General features: G+C 41.9%; 2 protein-coding genes across 2 annotated transcripts in view; both read right to left on the bottom strand.

Annotated features, from left to right (window-relative positions):
• Positions 1 to 8,832, bottom strand: part of LARP1B (La ribonucleoprotein 1B) — a 157,314-nt gene extending 148,482 nt beyond the window's left edge. Inside the window, exon 1 of the mRNA XM_080676776.1 lies at positions 8,815 to 8,832. The gene's annotated coding sequence lies outside the window, so the exon portion shown is untranslated. The remainder of the gene's footprint in view (positions 1 to 8,814) is intronic.
• ABHD18 (abhydrolase domain containing 18) overlaps positions 1 to 15,746 on the bottom strand; it is a 53,913-nt gene that overhangs the window by 27,452 nt on the left and 10,715 nt on the right. The window contains exons 2-3 of the mRNA XM_080676780.1: positions 9,772 to 9,879; positions 8,815 to 8,899 (exon numbers count right to left, since the gene is read on the bottom strand). Of these exons, the coding sequence (XP_080532906.1) occupies positions 8,815 to 8,899; positions 9,772 to 9,863 (177 nt within the window). The 5' untranslated portion in view covers positions 9,864 to 9,879. The remainder of the gene's footprint in view (positions 1 to 8,814; positions 8,900 to 9,771; positions 9,880 to 15,746) is intronic.

Genomic DNA, 15,746 nt, shown 5'->3' with positions numbered 1-15,746 from the left:
AATTCAGAATGTTAATATCACAAAATCATGGAAGGTTGTAGTGGAAATAACATTGAATTGTCTAGTCCAAACTTTTATAAATTTTGGAATTCCCTTTTCAAAGATTTTGAATGCTTTTTGTCCTAAGATTAACAAATTTTTGAGGCAACCCATTTTCTGTGAATGGACTGGGGAACTCCAGCGCCTGCTGCCCCCCAGGCGGGACTGAAAGGACTGGGGGACTCGGGCGGCAGCAAGAGGCATGGCGGGTCCAGCCACACCGCTTGCCTGCCGCCTCCCGGGACCGGAGGACTCCGGCGGAGTTGAGGTGACTGGGTGCCGCCATCCTGTGGCTATGGGCGCCGATATCTTTGTGACAGCATGATGGTCAATTTGCATATTCCCTCTTTATTAGATAGGATGCTTTTTTATAAAAAATTTCCATTAAATAAAAACCTTTTTCTCCAGTGCCTACTATGTATTGTTTTTGCCGCATACTGCTTTTGAGGACCTGGCTCTGATTCACACACATTCCTTTTCCTTCAATATCCTTTACTACAGTCTAGTTGGAAAAGTAAACTATAAATAAACCTCATTTTCACAATGATATACAATAATACAATAATGCCAAATAAAATACCATTAGAATAATTTGATAATATAAAAGTAAACATATGAACAATTTACAAATTGTAACAATAATTTACTACAATCAAATAAGGGTTGATATAAAATATGTTGAAATATTTTTAGGCAATCTACTGATGTAATACGTCATGTCAACACATCACATAAGAAGAAATATGACATTTACATATATGTCAAAGGAATTTGCTAATATATAGTATCTAAACTTTTCTTCCCTCTAATAGTTATTTGTCTTTTTTGTGTTGTTTTTTTTTTTTAAATCCTCACCCAAGGATATTTTTCCATTGATTTTTAGAGAAAATGCAAGAGAGAGGGAAAGACAGAAATGTCAATGTGAGAGAAAGACATCGATCGGTTGCCTCCTTCATGCCCTGACCAAGGCCCTGGTAGGTGAGAAGCCTGCAACTGAGGTATGTGGCCTTGACCATAATTGAACCCGTGACCCTTCAGTCCACAGGCAGACACTCTATCCACTGAGCCAAACTGGCTAGGGCAAATAGTTGTGTTTTTTTTAAAATAATATTTTATTTAAATCAAGCCAGTAATAAAAATTAAATTAGCATTAAAGCACCAAATATTTTCATTAAAATCAGAAACAAACAAGAAACAAACATACCTTGTCTAGCTTTATTTAAAACACAAATTCACCCTAGGTGGTTTGGCTCAGTGGATACAGTGTAGGCCTCTGGACTAAAGAGTCTCAGGTTTGATACCCATTTAAAGGGCATGTACCTGGGTTCGCCTCGTGTGCTGGAGGCAAATCATCAATGTGTCTCTCTCTCACTGATGTTTCTTTGTTTCTCTCACCTCCTCCCTTCCACTCTCTCTAAAAAAATCAATGGGAAAAAATATCCTGGGATGAGGATTAACAAGAACAAAAAACCTGCCTTACTATGAAATAAATTTGCATAAATTATGGCATATTATTTTCAATCCTTCATTAGCCTATCTTTTATTTCTGAACCAATAGCATGCTCGGTTGATCATGTGCAACTTTATAATACCCATTGATATATGACTAAAACAGTTGTTACTTATCACTTTTCCTGTTCCGGTATTCCTGATCTGATTGTACTCTCCTGGTTCTTCCAAAAATTATTTTGGGAATCTTTTATGGACCTACGTTCTAAATTGAATGTTTAAATTGGGATTGCACTGCATTTTATAAAAAATGGTAAGAAAACCTAACGTGTATAATGTGAAATTTTTAATTCAATAAGTCTTTACATTTTAGTCATCTTTTTGCCTGCAAATATACTTTTAGAGTGTTTTTCGCATGTATTTTAGAAAAACAAACTATTTGATAAAGAAGATAGTACAGCCCAAACTGGTTTGGCTTAGTGGATAGAGCATCGGCCTACGCACTGAAGGGTCAGAGGTTCGATTACGGTCAAGGGCGTGTACCTTGGTTGCGGGCACATGCCCAGTGGGAGGTGTGCAGGAGGGGGCTGATCAATGTTTATCTCTCATCGATGTTTCTACCTCTCTATCCCTCTCCCTTCCTCTCTGTAAAAAATCAATAAAATGTATTTAAAAAAAAAGAAGATAGTACAAACTAATGTGAAGGAAATAATCTACCTAATAAAAGAATAACATGCTAGCCGAAACCGGTTTGGCTCAGTGGATAGAGCGTCGACCTGCGGACTGAAGGGTCCCGGGTTCGATTCCGGTCAAGGGCATGTACCTTGGTTGCAGGCACATCCCCAGTGGGAGGTGTGCAGGAGGCAGCTGATCGATGTTTCTCTCTCATCGATGTTTCTAGCTCTCTATCCCTCTCCCTTCCTCTCTGTAAAATGTATTTGAAAAAAAAAAAAAGAGTAACATGCTAATTGACTATACATTTGTGATGCCCACCAGCCAATCAGGAGTGGGTATGCAAATTAACCCAACAAAGATGGAAGTTTAATTAGCATAAACAGGCGCTGAGCAGCTGGAGGCAGGCGTATTGCACCACCCCAGCCACTCTGGGCCCCTGGGCAGCATGGGAAGGAGGAAAGGCGACTCTGGCCAGAGCGAAGGCGATCAGCCAGAGGAAGGAAGGCCCATTCTTGCACGAATCTTTGTGCATCGGGCCTCTAGTAATTCAATAAATAGTGTTGGGATAACTGGGAATTTGGTAAGATAAAAACCAATTTTAGAGCCAAACATAATATTGGTTTAAAAATTAAGCAAGCTACAACTCAACAATAAAAAGATGAATAGCCCAATTAAAAACAGGCAATCTCTAGAGTCATGCTTGGGTATTAGCTATTGCCTTAGTGTGCTTGAGTTCTCAAAGACCAACTCTTGACCTTATAAACTGACTGTGGCCCTACTATGAAATAGTCACCATGCTAGTGACATGCAAAAAAACAAAACAAAAAGGCAAGTATTTCATAAATATTTCTCCAAAGAAGACACTCAAATGGCCAGTAAGCACATAAAAATGCTCAACATCATAGTCATTAGGGAAAGGCATATCAAAATCATCAACAAATCAGCAAAGGGCAAGTTTTGGCTAGGATGTGGTGAAAAGGGAACCCTACTACACTGCTGGTGGGAATGCAGACTGATGCAGCCACTATGGAAAACAGTATGGAGTTTCCTCAAAAAATTAAAAATGGAACTGGCATTTGACCCAGTGATCCCATTTCTGGGAATTTATCCTAAGAAATCCTAAACACCAATCAGAAAGAATATATACACCCCTATCATAGTACCACAATTTACAATAGCTAAGATCTGGAAACAGCCCAAGTGCCTATCAGTAGAAGAGTGGGTAAAAAAGCTGTAGTACATTTACACCATAGAATACTATGCAGCTATAAAAATGAAGGATCTCTTACCCTTTGAGACAGCCTGGAGGGACCTAGAGAGTATTATGCAAAGTGAAATAAACCAGTGAGAAAGGTAAGTATCACATAATCTCACTCATATGTGAATCTAATGAACAAAATAAATTGATGAACAAGATAGATCCAGAGACATAGAACCATGGAACAGAAGTAAGAATCTCAAAGAGGAGGCTTGGGTGTGTAGGAGAGATTAACTGGGGAATTTATATGTATATATGCATAGGTCATGGACAGAGACATAGTGTAGTCTTCACTTGGGCGGAACAGGTGTGGAGTGGTGGGGATCAATGGGAAAAAAATGGAGACATCTATAATACTTTTAACAATAAAGATAAAATGTTTTAGAAATCACAATAAAATACACTTCACACACACTAGGATGGCTAGAAGAAGCATACAGCATGAGAATGTGAAATTAGAAATAATATACATTGCTCGTAGGAATGTAAAATGGTGTACTTTGGAAAAAATGCAATTTGTTAAAAAGTTAAAGATAGAGTTATCGTATCACCCAACAATTTCACTCTTCAATATATACCCAAATAATTTAAAACATATATCCACAAAAACATTTGTACATGAATGTTCGTAGCATTATTATTCATAATAATAAGAAACAGAAATAACACAATTGCCTATTAACTGATAAATGGATAAATATAATATCATACATCCATATGATTCAGCTGTCACTCAACATGGATGAATCATAAAACTTTCCTAAGTGAAATAAGCCAGACACACAAGGCCACATATACAATAATAAAAGAAAAACATGCAAATGGACATCATTCCACTACACCCACCAGCCAATGAGAGCAAGTATGCAAATTAACCCAACTAAGATGGCAGTCGCCATGGAGCTGGAGCAAGCAGGAGGCTTGGGTTGCCCTGGCGATGGAGGAAGCCAAGCTTCCTGTCTGGCCGTGACCTCCGCTCAAGGCTACAAAGTGTCAATTATAGAAGATAAATAAATTTCAGATACCTGCTTAGAGCTGGCCCTGGCCTAAGCTTGGGTCGCCGGGGGGCGTGGCCTGCTTGCAAACCACCACAGGCCCCTCGCCCAGGCCGCCCCACACCCCAAGGGAACCCACACCCTGATCTGGGATACCCTTCAGGGCAAACCAGCCGGTCCCCATCCATGAACCAGGCCTCTAGCCTATCTAATAAGAGTAATATGCAAATTGACTGTCACTCCAAACACAAGATGGCTGCCCCGATGTGGTCAATGATGGCTGCCCCCATGTGGACACAAGATGGCTGCCACAAGATGGCCAGCAGGGGAGAGCAGTTGGGAGGGACCAGGCCTGCAAGGGAGGGCAGTTGGGAGGGACCAGGCCTGCAAGGGAGGGCAGTTGGGGCGATCAAGCCTGAAGGGGAGGGCAGTTAGGGGTGACCAGGCCGGCAGAGGAGGGAAGTTGGGGGCAACCGGGCCTGCAGGGAAGTGCAGTTGGGGGGGACCCAGGCCTGTAGGGGAGAACAGTTGGGGGGAACCAGGACTGCAGAGGACGGCAGTTGGGGGGACCAGGCCTGCAGGGGAGGGAAATTGGGGATGACCAGGCCTGCAGGGGAGGGCAGTTGGGGGGGACCCAGGCCTGCAGGGGAGGGTAGTTGGGGGAGGACCAGTCCTGCAGGGGAGGGCAGTTGGGGGTACCAAGCTGGCATGGGATGGCAGTTAGGGGTGACCAGGCCAGCAGGGGAGGGCAGTTAGGGGCTATCAGGCTGGCAGGTGAGCAGTTAGGCATCAATCAGGCTGGCAGGGAGTGGTTAGGGCAGGGGTGGGCAAACTTTTTGACTCGAGGGCCACAATGGGTTCTTAAACTGGACCAGAGGGCCGGAACAAAAGCATGGATGGAGTGTTTGTGTGAACTAATATAAATTCAAAGTAAAGGAGCGGAGGGGAGAGCAAGAGAACCCTCCGCTCTTTCGGCTCCGCGGGACGGATAGAACAGCCGAACGGGCCGGATCCGGCCCGCGGGCCGTAGTTTGCCCACGGCTGGGTTAGGGGGTGATCAGGCTGGCAGGCAGAAGCGGTTAGGGGCAATCAGGAAGGCAGGCAGGCGAGCAGTTGGGAGCCAGCAGTCCTGGATTGTGAGAGGGATGTCCGACTGCCCTGGATTGTGAGAGGGATGTCCGACTACCCTGGATTGTGAGAGGGATGTCCGACTGCCCTGGATTGTGAGAGGGATGCCCGACTGCCCAGTGGGATCAAGCCTAAACGGGCAGTTGGACATCCCTGGAGCGGTCCCAGATTGAAGAGGGCGCAGGCTGGGCTGAGGGACATCTCCCACACCCCGTGCACAAATTTCGTGCACCGGGCCTCTAGTATTATATGATTCTGTTTATATGAAACTAGAGGTGGGGTCCCTCAGCCTGGCCTGCGGGGATCAGTGGACCTCTGCACTGCAGCAGCCCAGCCTCACCTGCCAGCTCATTGGGTTCCGGTCTGCTGCTGCGTGGATCCCACACAGCACGAAGTAGTGTGTGAAGTGGCAGGCAGGGAGAAGCCCAAGCCTGGGCTGGGTGGTGCTCCCACTCCCGCTCATCCGGCTGCACTGCTGCGCCTGCCTTCCACAGCTGCTGAGACGAGCAGGGGGAGTGTCTGCGGGAGAGGCTTGTGCCGCCACAGCTGTGCTCTCCAGCTGTCAGCCCAGCGTCTGGCGCCCATTTGTCAGCAGGGGGCAGCTCCTGCATTGAACGTCTATCCCCTGGGGGTCAGTACGTGTCATAGCTACCGGTTGCGTAGGCTTTTATATATATAGACTACAGGCCCATTGCACGAAGATTTGTGTAAGAATACGCCTTCCTTCCCGTGGCTTTGCTCCCAGCTGCCCGAGAGCCGGCAAGTCCTCGTTCCCCGCCACAGTGCCACTCCTGTAGCTCCCTCCGCCCTCCCGCCCTCCTCCTCATAGCAGGTGTCCCACCCCGCCCAGCCACTGCATGCCTGCATATACAAATTAACCCGCCATTTTTGGGTTAATTTGCATTCTCACTGATTGGCTGGTGGGTGTTGCAGAGGTGCGGTCAATCTGCATATTTCTCTTTCATTAGTGTAGATAGATGTACAGAATAGGTCCATGGTTGGCAAATTGTGGCTCGCGAGCCACATGCGGCTCTTTGGCCCCTTGAGTGTGGCTCTTTCACAAAATACCACGGCCTGGGCGAGTCTATTTTAAAGAACTGGTGTTAGAAGAAGTTTAAGTTTAAAAAATTTGGCTCTCAAAAAAATTTCTATCGTTGTACTGTTGATATTTGGCTCCGTTGACTAATGAGTTTGCCGACCACTGGAATAGGTGAATCCATTGAGAAAGCAGGTTAGTGACTGCCAGCTGGTAAGAGTCTGGGGAAATGAGAAATGACAGCTATTAGGCAAAGGGTTTCTTTTTGGAGCAATAAAAATGTTCCAGAATGAGACAATGATAGAGGTAATGGTTGTCCATATTGGGAATGTAATAAAAAACAGCACTGAATTTGTTCACTTTTGAAGTGTGAATTTTATGGTATATGAATTATATTTGGCTTCTGAAAAACAGAAAGAAGGTGAGAGAGAGGTGTTGTAGAGAGGAAGAAAATCTGAAAGTATGCATTCCAAAATCTATTCCTTGGAGGAAAATTGATTTAGAAATTAGAATTTTGATTTTCACTTGGCATACTTTAAATTTATTTCAAGCCTATGATTTTTAATAGGAAAAAAATATTTTTAGTAAAAATTGAGGGAGAAATGTTCTAAATTCAGAAGGAACAGTTAGATGGTGTAGAGGAGGAATTTCCAATTAAAATTTTGTCTTTACCAGTGGAACACTTTTGAAAAATGAAATCTTCTAAAGTTATCACATATATGAAAGAGATGAAAGTAGAGTTACTTTGGTTGATGGCAATGAGAAATGGGAAGCCCACCCATTTGTAACCCCTCCCAATAGTATCCAAGTTCATAAACCTAGAAATATTTTCCAGAAAGTCGTGTGGTTGCTTAAAAAAACAACTATTAAATACAGTAGTTCCTCACTTAACATCTTTGATAGGTTCTGTGACTTTATAAGGAAACCAATTTTACCATCGGCTAATTGATATAAGAGTTAAGTTCCTGCAGCATCTCATTAACATTATAACAAAAAGACACTATTCAAGGACAAGCTGTATATTTCAACTTCTCTAAGTTTATAGTATTTTCTTTCTATCATTTTTCTCAGCAATTAAGTATATCCCATACCATTTCCCTGATGTTATTTTAAAAAAATATTTTTCTTTTTATTGTTTTTTTAAAAATGTATTTTATTGATTTTTTACAGAGAGGAAGGGAGAGGGAGAGAGAGTTAGAAACATCGATGAGACAAACATCAATCAGCTGCCTCCTGCACATCCCCTACTGGGGATGTGACCGCAACCAAGGTACATGCCCTTGACCGGAATCGAACCTGGGACCCTTGAGTCCGCAGGCTGATGCTCTATCCACTGAGCCAAACCAGTCAGGGCTCCCTGATATTATTTAAGTTCTTTTTGCTAATAACTTCTCATGTAGTGATTCTCCAACTAGAGTACTTCCCTGTGTTACTGGCAATTTTTTTGAAATGTTGAATAATTTACTTTAACCCCCATAAGCCTAAAGATAAAAAATGAGGTTCAGAAAGATCCAGTCCTTAATATCCTATATAATAGAAGCCTAATATGCTAAGTGTCCGACCCTTCAACCAATCGCTATGACGTGCACTGACCACCAGGAGGCAGATGCTCTGACTGGTAGGTTAGCTTGATCAGAACTAGGCAAGGTAGGCCTGACACGCCCTGGAGCCCTCCTGCGGTCTCTCCACAGCCCCATTTGTGCACTGGTAGGGTCCCTCGGCCTGGCCTGCGCCCTTTTGCAATCCAAGACCCCTCGGGGGATGTTGGAGAGCTGGTTTCGGCCCGACCCCCACAGGTCAGGGAGAGGGAACCCCATCAGTGCACAAATCCGTGCACTGGGCCTCTAGTTTTCTTATATTTAGGCAAGTATGTGCTCCTAAGCATAAATGAATTTAATTATAAGCATCCAGTTAGAACACACAGAGCATTTTAAAAATATTAAATGAAAAACCTATATTGTGTACTCATGTTCTAGTGTTTATTATTATAGTCTTAACATTCAACCTATTCTTTTTAAAAATTTATCTTTAGTGTTGAAAGTATTACAGATGTTTTTTCTTTTCCCCTCCATTGACCTCCTCCACTCTGCCCCTGCTGCCTTTGCCACCGGTTATGCATATATGCATATAAGTTCTTAGGTGAATCTCTTCTTGCCCCTGCCCCTCCACCTATTCTTGTCACATGTTTATGTTAAAACAGAATTTCTATAATTACGTTTATTTCATTTTACTACCTTATCGATGTATACTGGATAATCACTTGAAACCAGATTCTGACATCTTTCTCGATTTCCAATTATCTTTCTGAATTCAAACAGTCTGTTATGGTAAAGGGGAACAAAAGGAAAAAAAATTAGTATAGCCATATGTTGAGGCTGATGAATAGTGAGTAAAAATTACCAAGTCCAGGTCATAAAACATGCTAAAATTTAATTTTAATCAACAAAGAAAAAGAGTAGGTTGTTGGTCTTTTACAAGCTGGACATTTTATCTCAGAAAAATGTGAAATATCATTGTTCAGAAAGTAATTAACATATATAAGACTCAAAATTAAAGACACAAATCTTGAAAATTTATTTTCTTAAGTCCATATAGTCCCATGAGCTACAGTATATCCCAGCTTCATAGTCATTACAGTTTCTTTTTTTAAAAATATATTTTATTGATTTTTTTACAGAGAGGAAGGGAGAGGGAGAGTTAGAAACATGGATGAGAGAGAAATATCAATCAGCTGCCTCTTGCACACCTCCTACTGGGGATGTGCCCACAACCAAGGTACATGCCCTGGACTGGAATGGAACCCAGGACCCTTCAGTCCGCAGGCTGACGCTCTATCCACTGAGCCAAACCAGTCAGGGCCATTACAGTTTCAATTTACCCAGGAATGCTCAGTCTCTGGAAACTCTAAATCAATTTAAAAATTATTAAAGTTAATAATCTAACTTGTATTTCTGAGAGCTCTTTATTTTCACAACTGAATGACTTTTTTAAAACTAGTTCAATTTATGATTATGTGTGTTAAAACAAGAGAAATAATTAAAGGGAGAAAAGAGAAAAGGAAATAATTTCATTTTTATATTAATAATTTTCCAATCACTTTGTATTTATAGCAAAGAAGTTTAAAAGTAAAATAAAATTTTAAATGTTTACTAAAACAAAGTCAGAACAAGTATTCAGAAAAAAATGTTTACCTTTTAAGATCCTCTGGCCTTCCCCATCCTCTGATAAAAAGTTTTGTAAGGAGAAGTCTCCGGTATAGAACATCTAACTTACTCACACCCATCAGTAGTAACCAACATCTATGAAACAAAATTTTAAATGACTTTAAAATATTTTATTTTAGGCAACAGGTCAGTTTTCTGACCATCACTTTAAAATTAGGTAAAAATTAAAAATAGATCCACTATCCACTCTCTTAGTAACTTTCAAATATATAATATAGTATGTATTATTATAATTACCATGCTGCATATTACATCCCCAGCAATTATTTATCTTATAGATCCTAAAAACACTCATCACAAGAAAAACTTAGAAGTTTAGTTAACTTCACAATATATACATATATCAGAGCATTATTTTATACAGTTTAACACAATGCTATACTAGTATATCAATCATATCTCAATGAAACCGTAGAAAAATTAAGATACCAGAAAAAAAAGAACTGAGATAAAAGTAGAAAAGATGAAGTAGAGCCCAGAGTTTCACTAAACTGTGAATTATTGAGTGTAGGATCTTCCTTCCCTTTCTCAGCACAGTGACTCAGATAAAAAAAAAATCAGTATTTGTTGGATAACAATAGTAGTGGTTAAAACTTATACAGTTTTGTATTATTTGCCAGGAACCATTCAGAAAACTACACATATAAACTCACATGTTCTCATGTAAACCTCCCAACATCTCACATTTAGTACACAAAAAAAATTCCACATACATGGATTAGGATTAGAGAGCTAAGTGTGAAAAGCAAAACTATTAACACTCAGAAGAATTCCTGTAATAGTATAATCAGAAAATATAGCTAATATTCTATGTATTTAAAGAAATTGGTTTATTCAATGAACATTTATTAAAAATAAACTCCATTAAGAAATGAAAAAACAAGCCAAAGACTGTGAGAAAATACTTGTAAAACACCTATCTGATAAAGGACCTGTATCCAAAATAAGGAAAGAAAAAAAGAAATTTTACAAACTGGGCAAAAGAGCTGAAGAAACACCACATCAAAGATGTATAGATGGCAAATACAGGGTGCGGCAAAAGTATACAGCTGTGAGTATGAAAAACACAGTTCATTTTTGCATTTTTATTTATTAATTATTGCATTATTTTCCATAAGAACAATTATAAACCTACCTTTGTCCCACCCTGTAAGCATATGAAAAGATGTCCCACATTACATGTCATCATTAAAACAATAAGTTACTACTACTCAACCATTAGAATGGCCAAAATCCAAAAATTTACAATATCAAATGCTGGAAAGGGCTGGGATAAACAAGTAGTCTCATTTGTTATTAGTAGGAATGCAAAATGACATAGCCACTTTGGAAAACAGTTGGCAGTTTCTCTTACAAAACTAAACATAGTCATGATATAATCTAGCAAACATGTTCCTAAGTATTTACCAACATAAACTTATATCCACACAATACCTGCATTATGAAAGTTGCTAGTCTCAGCTCCTAGGGTAGCCATAGGCAAACTACGGCCCGCCAGCCCGTTCGTCTGTTCTATCCAGCTCGTGGAGCCAAAAGAGCGGAGGGTTCTCTTGCTCTCCCCTCTGCTCCTTTACTTTGAATTTATATTAGTTCACACAAACACTCCATCCATGCTTTTGTTCCAGCCTTCCGGTCCAGTTTAAGAACCCATTGTGGCCCTCGAGTCAAAAAGTTTGTCCACCCCTGTCCTAGGGGCTTTCCGTGGTTCCCTTACCACATGGCTCTCTTCACAGGAAGTTCACAACATGACAGCTTTCTTCTTTAAGGCCAACAGGAGAATGTAAGCTAGTGGACTAGCAAGTCTTACATAACTTAATGTAACTAAGGTAGTGACATTCCATCAACTTTGCCATGTAACATAACACAGTCATGGTGTTAGGGGCAGGAACAGAATATTGGGGACTAGCTAAGTTACAAGAAATAATAATCATGCTCTGTTAACTGTGATTGTTTGTTTTAATTAAAGACAGTAGATTCTAACCTGGCTGGAGGTTGTACACCCCAGGAATATGGGAGTAAACCTTGGAATTTAGGCCATTATCATGGAAAGATAAGGGAGTCCCACCCACATTGCCTGTAATCATTATACCTATTCTTTTTTTTAATTTATTTTTTTTAATTTAATAAATCTTTATTTTTCAGATTATTACAATTGTTTCTCCTTTTTCCCACCATAGCTCCCCTCCACCCGGTTCCCACCCCACCCTCTGCCCTTACCCCCTCCCCACACTGTCCTCATCCATAGATGTACGATTTTTGTCCAGTCTCTTCCTGCACCCCCCATATCCCTTTCCCCCTGAGAATTATCAGTCCACTCCCTTTCTATGCCCCGAATTCTATTATATTCACCAGTTTATTCTGTTCCTCAGATTTTTTATTCACTTGATTTTTAGGTTCATTTGTTGATAGATATGTATTTGTTGTTCATAATTTTTAACTTTACTTTTTTCTTCTTCCTCTTCTTTTTTTTTAAAAATATATTTTATTGATTTTTTACAGAGAGGAAGAGATAGGGATAGAGAGTTAGAAACATCGATGAGCGAGAAACATCGATCAGCCACCTCCTGCACACCTCCTATTGGGGATGTTCCCGCAACCAAGGTACATGCCCCTGACCGAATCGAACCTGGGACCCTTCAGTCCGCAGACTGACGCTCTATCCACTGAGCCAAACCGGTTAGGGCACTTCTTCCTCTTCTTAAAGAATACCTTTCAGCATTTCATATAATACTGGTTTGGTGGTGATGAACTCCTTTAGCTTTTTCTTATCTGTGAAGCTCTTTATCTGCCCTTCAATTCTGAATGATAGCTTTGCTGGGTAGAGTAATCTTGGTTGTAGGTTCTTGCTATTCATCACTTTGAGTATTCCTTGCCACTCCCGTCTGACCTGCATATTTTCTGTTGAGAAATCAGCTGACAATCGTATGGGTGCTCCCTTGTAGGTAATTAACTGTTTTTCTCTTGCTGCTTTTTTTTTTTTAAATATATTTTATTGATTTTTTACAGAGAGGAAGGAAGAGGGATAGAGAGTTAGAAACATCGATGAGAGAGAAACATCGATCAGCTGCCTCCTGCACACCCTCCACTGGGGATGTGCCCACAACCAAGTCACCTGCCCTTGACCGGAATCGAACCTGGGACCTTTCAGTCCACAGGCCGACGCTCTATCCACTGAGCCAAACCGGTTTCGGCTCTTGCTGCTTTTAATATTCTCTCTTTGTCTTTTGCTCTTGGCATTTTAATTATGATGTGTCTTGGTGTGGTCCTCTTTGGATTCCTTTTGTTTGGGGTTCTGTGCGCTTCCTGGACTTGTAAGTCTATTTCTTTCACCAGGTGGGGCAAGTTTTCAGTCATTATTTCTTCAAATAGGTTTTCAGTATCTTGCTCTCTCTCTTTTTCTGGCACCCCCATAATTCTGATGTTGGTACGCTTGAAGTAGTCCCAGAGGCTTCTTACATTATTTTCAACTTTTTGCTTTTTGCTTTTCCGGTTGGGTATTTTTTGCTCCTTTGTATTTCAAATCTTTGACTTGATCCTTGAGATCCTCTAGTCTGTTGTTGGGTCTCTGTATAACATTTTTTATTTCAGTTAGTGTATGTTTAATTTCTAGTTGGTCCTTTTTCATATCCTTGAGGGTCTCGCTAAATTTATCGGCCTTTTCTAGGAAATTCTTGAAAAACCTTATAACCGTGGTTTTGAATTCCATATCCAGTCGTTTGTTTTCCTCCATTTCTTTCGTTTGTGATCTGTTCTTTGTCTCCACATTTTTGCTGCTTCCCTGAGTTGGTAGGGTAGCTTTGTGTGCTAGGTGTCCTATTGGGCCCAGTGGCTCAGCCTCCCAAGTTATCTGAGGTGGACACTCTTGGTGCACCCCTTTGTGGACTGTGTGTACAGCCTTGTTGTAGTCAACTCTTGATTGTTGTTGTTATCACTGGGAGGAATTGACCTCCAGGCCAGTTGGCTGTGAGTATCAGCTATGTCTACGCCAGGAGACCTTCTGCACTGGAGACAGCCTTATGGGACCAGACTTGCAAAATTGCAAAAGCCTCTGTGCTCAGCTTGGATGGGGCGGAGCCTCAGGGCGGAGCAGACAGTCTTGGCTTCCCGTCAGCCCTGCCCTTGGGCATGCCTCCAGACCTCTGCCTTCTGTGACTCCCCTGAGTTTCCGCCTCACAGTCCAGATTCCCCCTGCAAGAGCGTGGGTCCCCAGGGGCTCGCCCGGAACTGGGGTTCAGTGCAGTCGGAACTGGGGTTCAGTGCAGGCAGGAGCTTCTGACTCCCTTCTGCTAGGGAAAGCCAGCGGCAACCTCCACAGTCAGTCTTCTCTGCGCGCACTCTTGCACACGCCTCCAGACCCCTGCCCGCCGCAGCAACCCTGAGTCTCCGAGTCTCTGTGTGCCTTTCTCTCTACCTGACAGTCCAGACTCCCCCCGTATGAGCCTGGGTCCACGGGGTTTCGCCCGGAACTGGGGTTCAGTGCAGTCGGGGGCTTCCTTCCCCCTCCTGCCAGAGAAAGCTAGCCAGGCACTCAGCCACCCTTCCTCTCTGCACGCGCATGTCCGTACCTCAGCCCTTTGCAGCTCCTCTGATTCTCTGTGAGCTTTCCTCTTTCCTTCTAGTTGTAGAATTTCCACTCAGCCAGCTTTCCTGTGGTTCTGGTTGATGTCTGTTCTTTTAGTTGTAGTTTTGAAATTGTTGTGCGAGGCAGCAGTTTAGGTGCTTACCTATGCTGCCATCTTGGTTTCTCCATTATACCTATTCTTATTCCTTTTGCCTACTTCCCCTTGTAATCTTTGTCCTACCCCAAATAAACCGGCTTATGAGAGGAAGGTGCAGAGCAGATTTTCATGGATGACCTGCTGCTCTCCCATACTGCTGGCATTATTGGAATAAATGCTCCTATATGATTCAACCCTGTCTATGTTTAATTGGCTTAGTAGTGACAGGCAGCCCCGACCAATTGGTTGCCTGGTTTCAATGGGAGTGACATCCAATCTCTGTTGCCATATTCTATTGGTAGAAGGCAAATTACAGATGCTGCCCACACTCAAAGGGAAGAAATTACAGAAGCTTGAATATCAAGGGATGGGATCAGGAGGGCCAAGTCAGAGATTGTCTTAAGCAAGGGGAGAAACTAACTGTACTTCTTAGCATTTGAATAGAATACCGGGGCTAACCCCCTCAGGGCTTTCAATACCAGAGATGAGATGACAATTACATTTTTAACATTTTCCTACTAATAGGAAAACATACAAAATAAATTCTATAGACCTGAATACATCTACACTAATAAAAGAGTAAGATGCAAATTGACCGTACATTCACAATGCCCACAAGCCAATCAGCCTTTGTTATGTTAATGAGGAGATTCCTGGAGGGCCCCTAAAAAGTCTCAGGATAGTTTCTGGCTAATTACCAGAAAAAAACAATCATTTGATTGGAGGACTGACTTGGGCCAGCCTGACCTCCTGGAGGGAAAGGGAGCTGGATGGAGTTTAATCACATGACCAATGAGGTAAAAATCATGAAAACTCAATAAGAAATCTGGACATTGGAGCTTGGTAGAGTTTCTTGGTTAATGAACATGTGTGAGAGAGAGCATGGAAGCTCCATATTCAGTACTGTAACTTGCCTCATTCATCTTTTCATTTTGCCAGTTCTAAGTTGTAATCCTTTACAATAAAGCTGTAATCATGATGTGGTAGCAGACAGACATGAGTAGAGCAAGGAGGATGGGCCAGGTACAGGTCATCAGCATGGAAAGCCCCAGGTGCCTAGCAGGGAACAATTATCAGGTAGGACCTCATTCCCAGAGTGACCTCTCTTCCCCTGGCATATCGCTGGTAATGTGCTTTGGATGCCCTGGTCTTTCATCTCTGGTCATTCAGTTTAGACCCTCTCACCTTTCTTCCCCAGAGATAACATCTAGGCCTCAGTTGTAT

The sequence above is a fragment of the Plecotus auritus genome, assembly GCF_963455305.1.
Source record: "Plecotus auritus genome assembly, chromosome: 6".
Taxonomy (NCBI): Eukaryota; Metazoa; Chordata; class Mammalia; order Chiroptera; family Vespertilionidae; genus Plecotus; species Plecotus auritus.
This window is presented reverse-complemented; position numbering and strand designations above follow the sequence as displayed.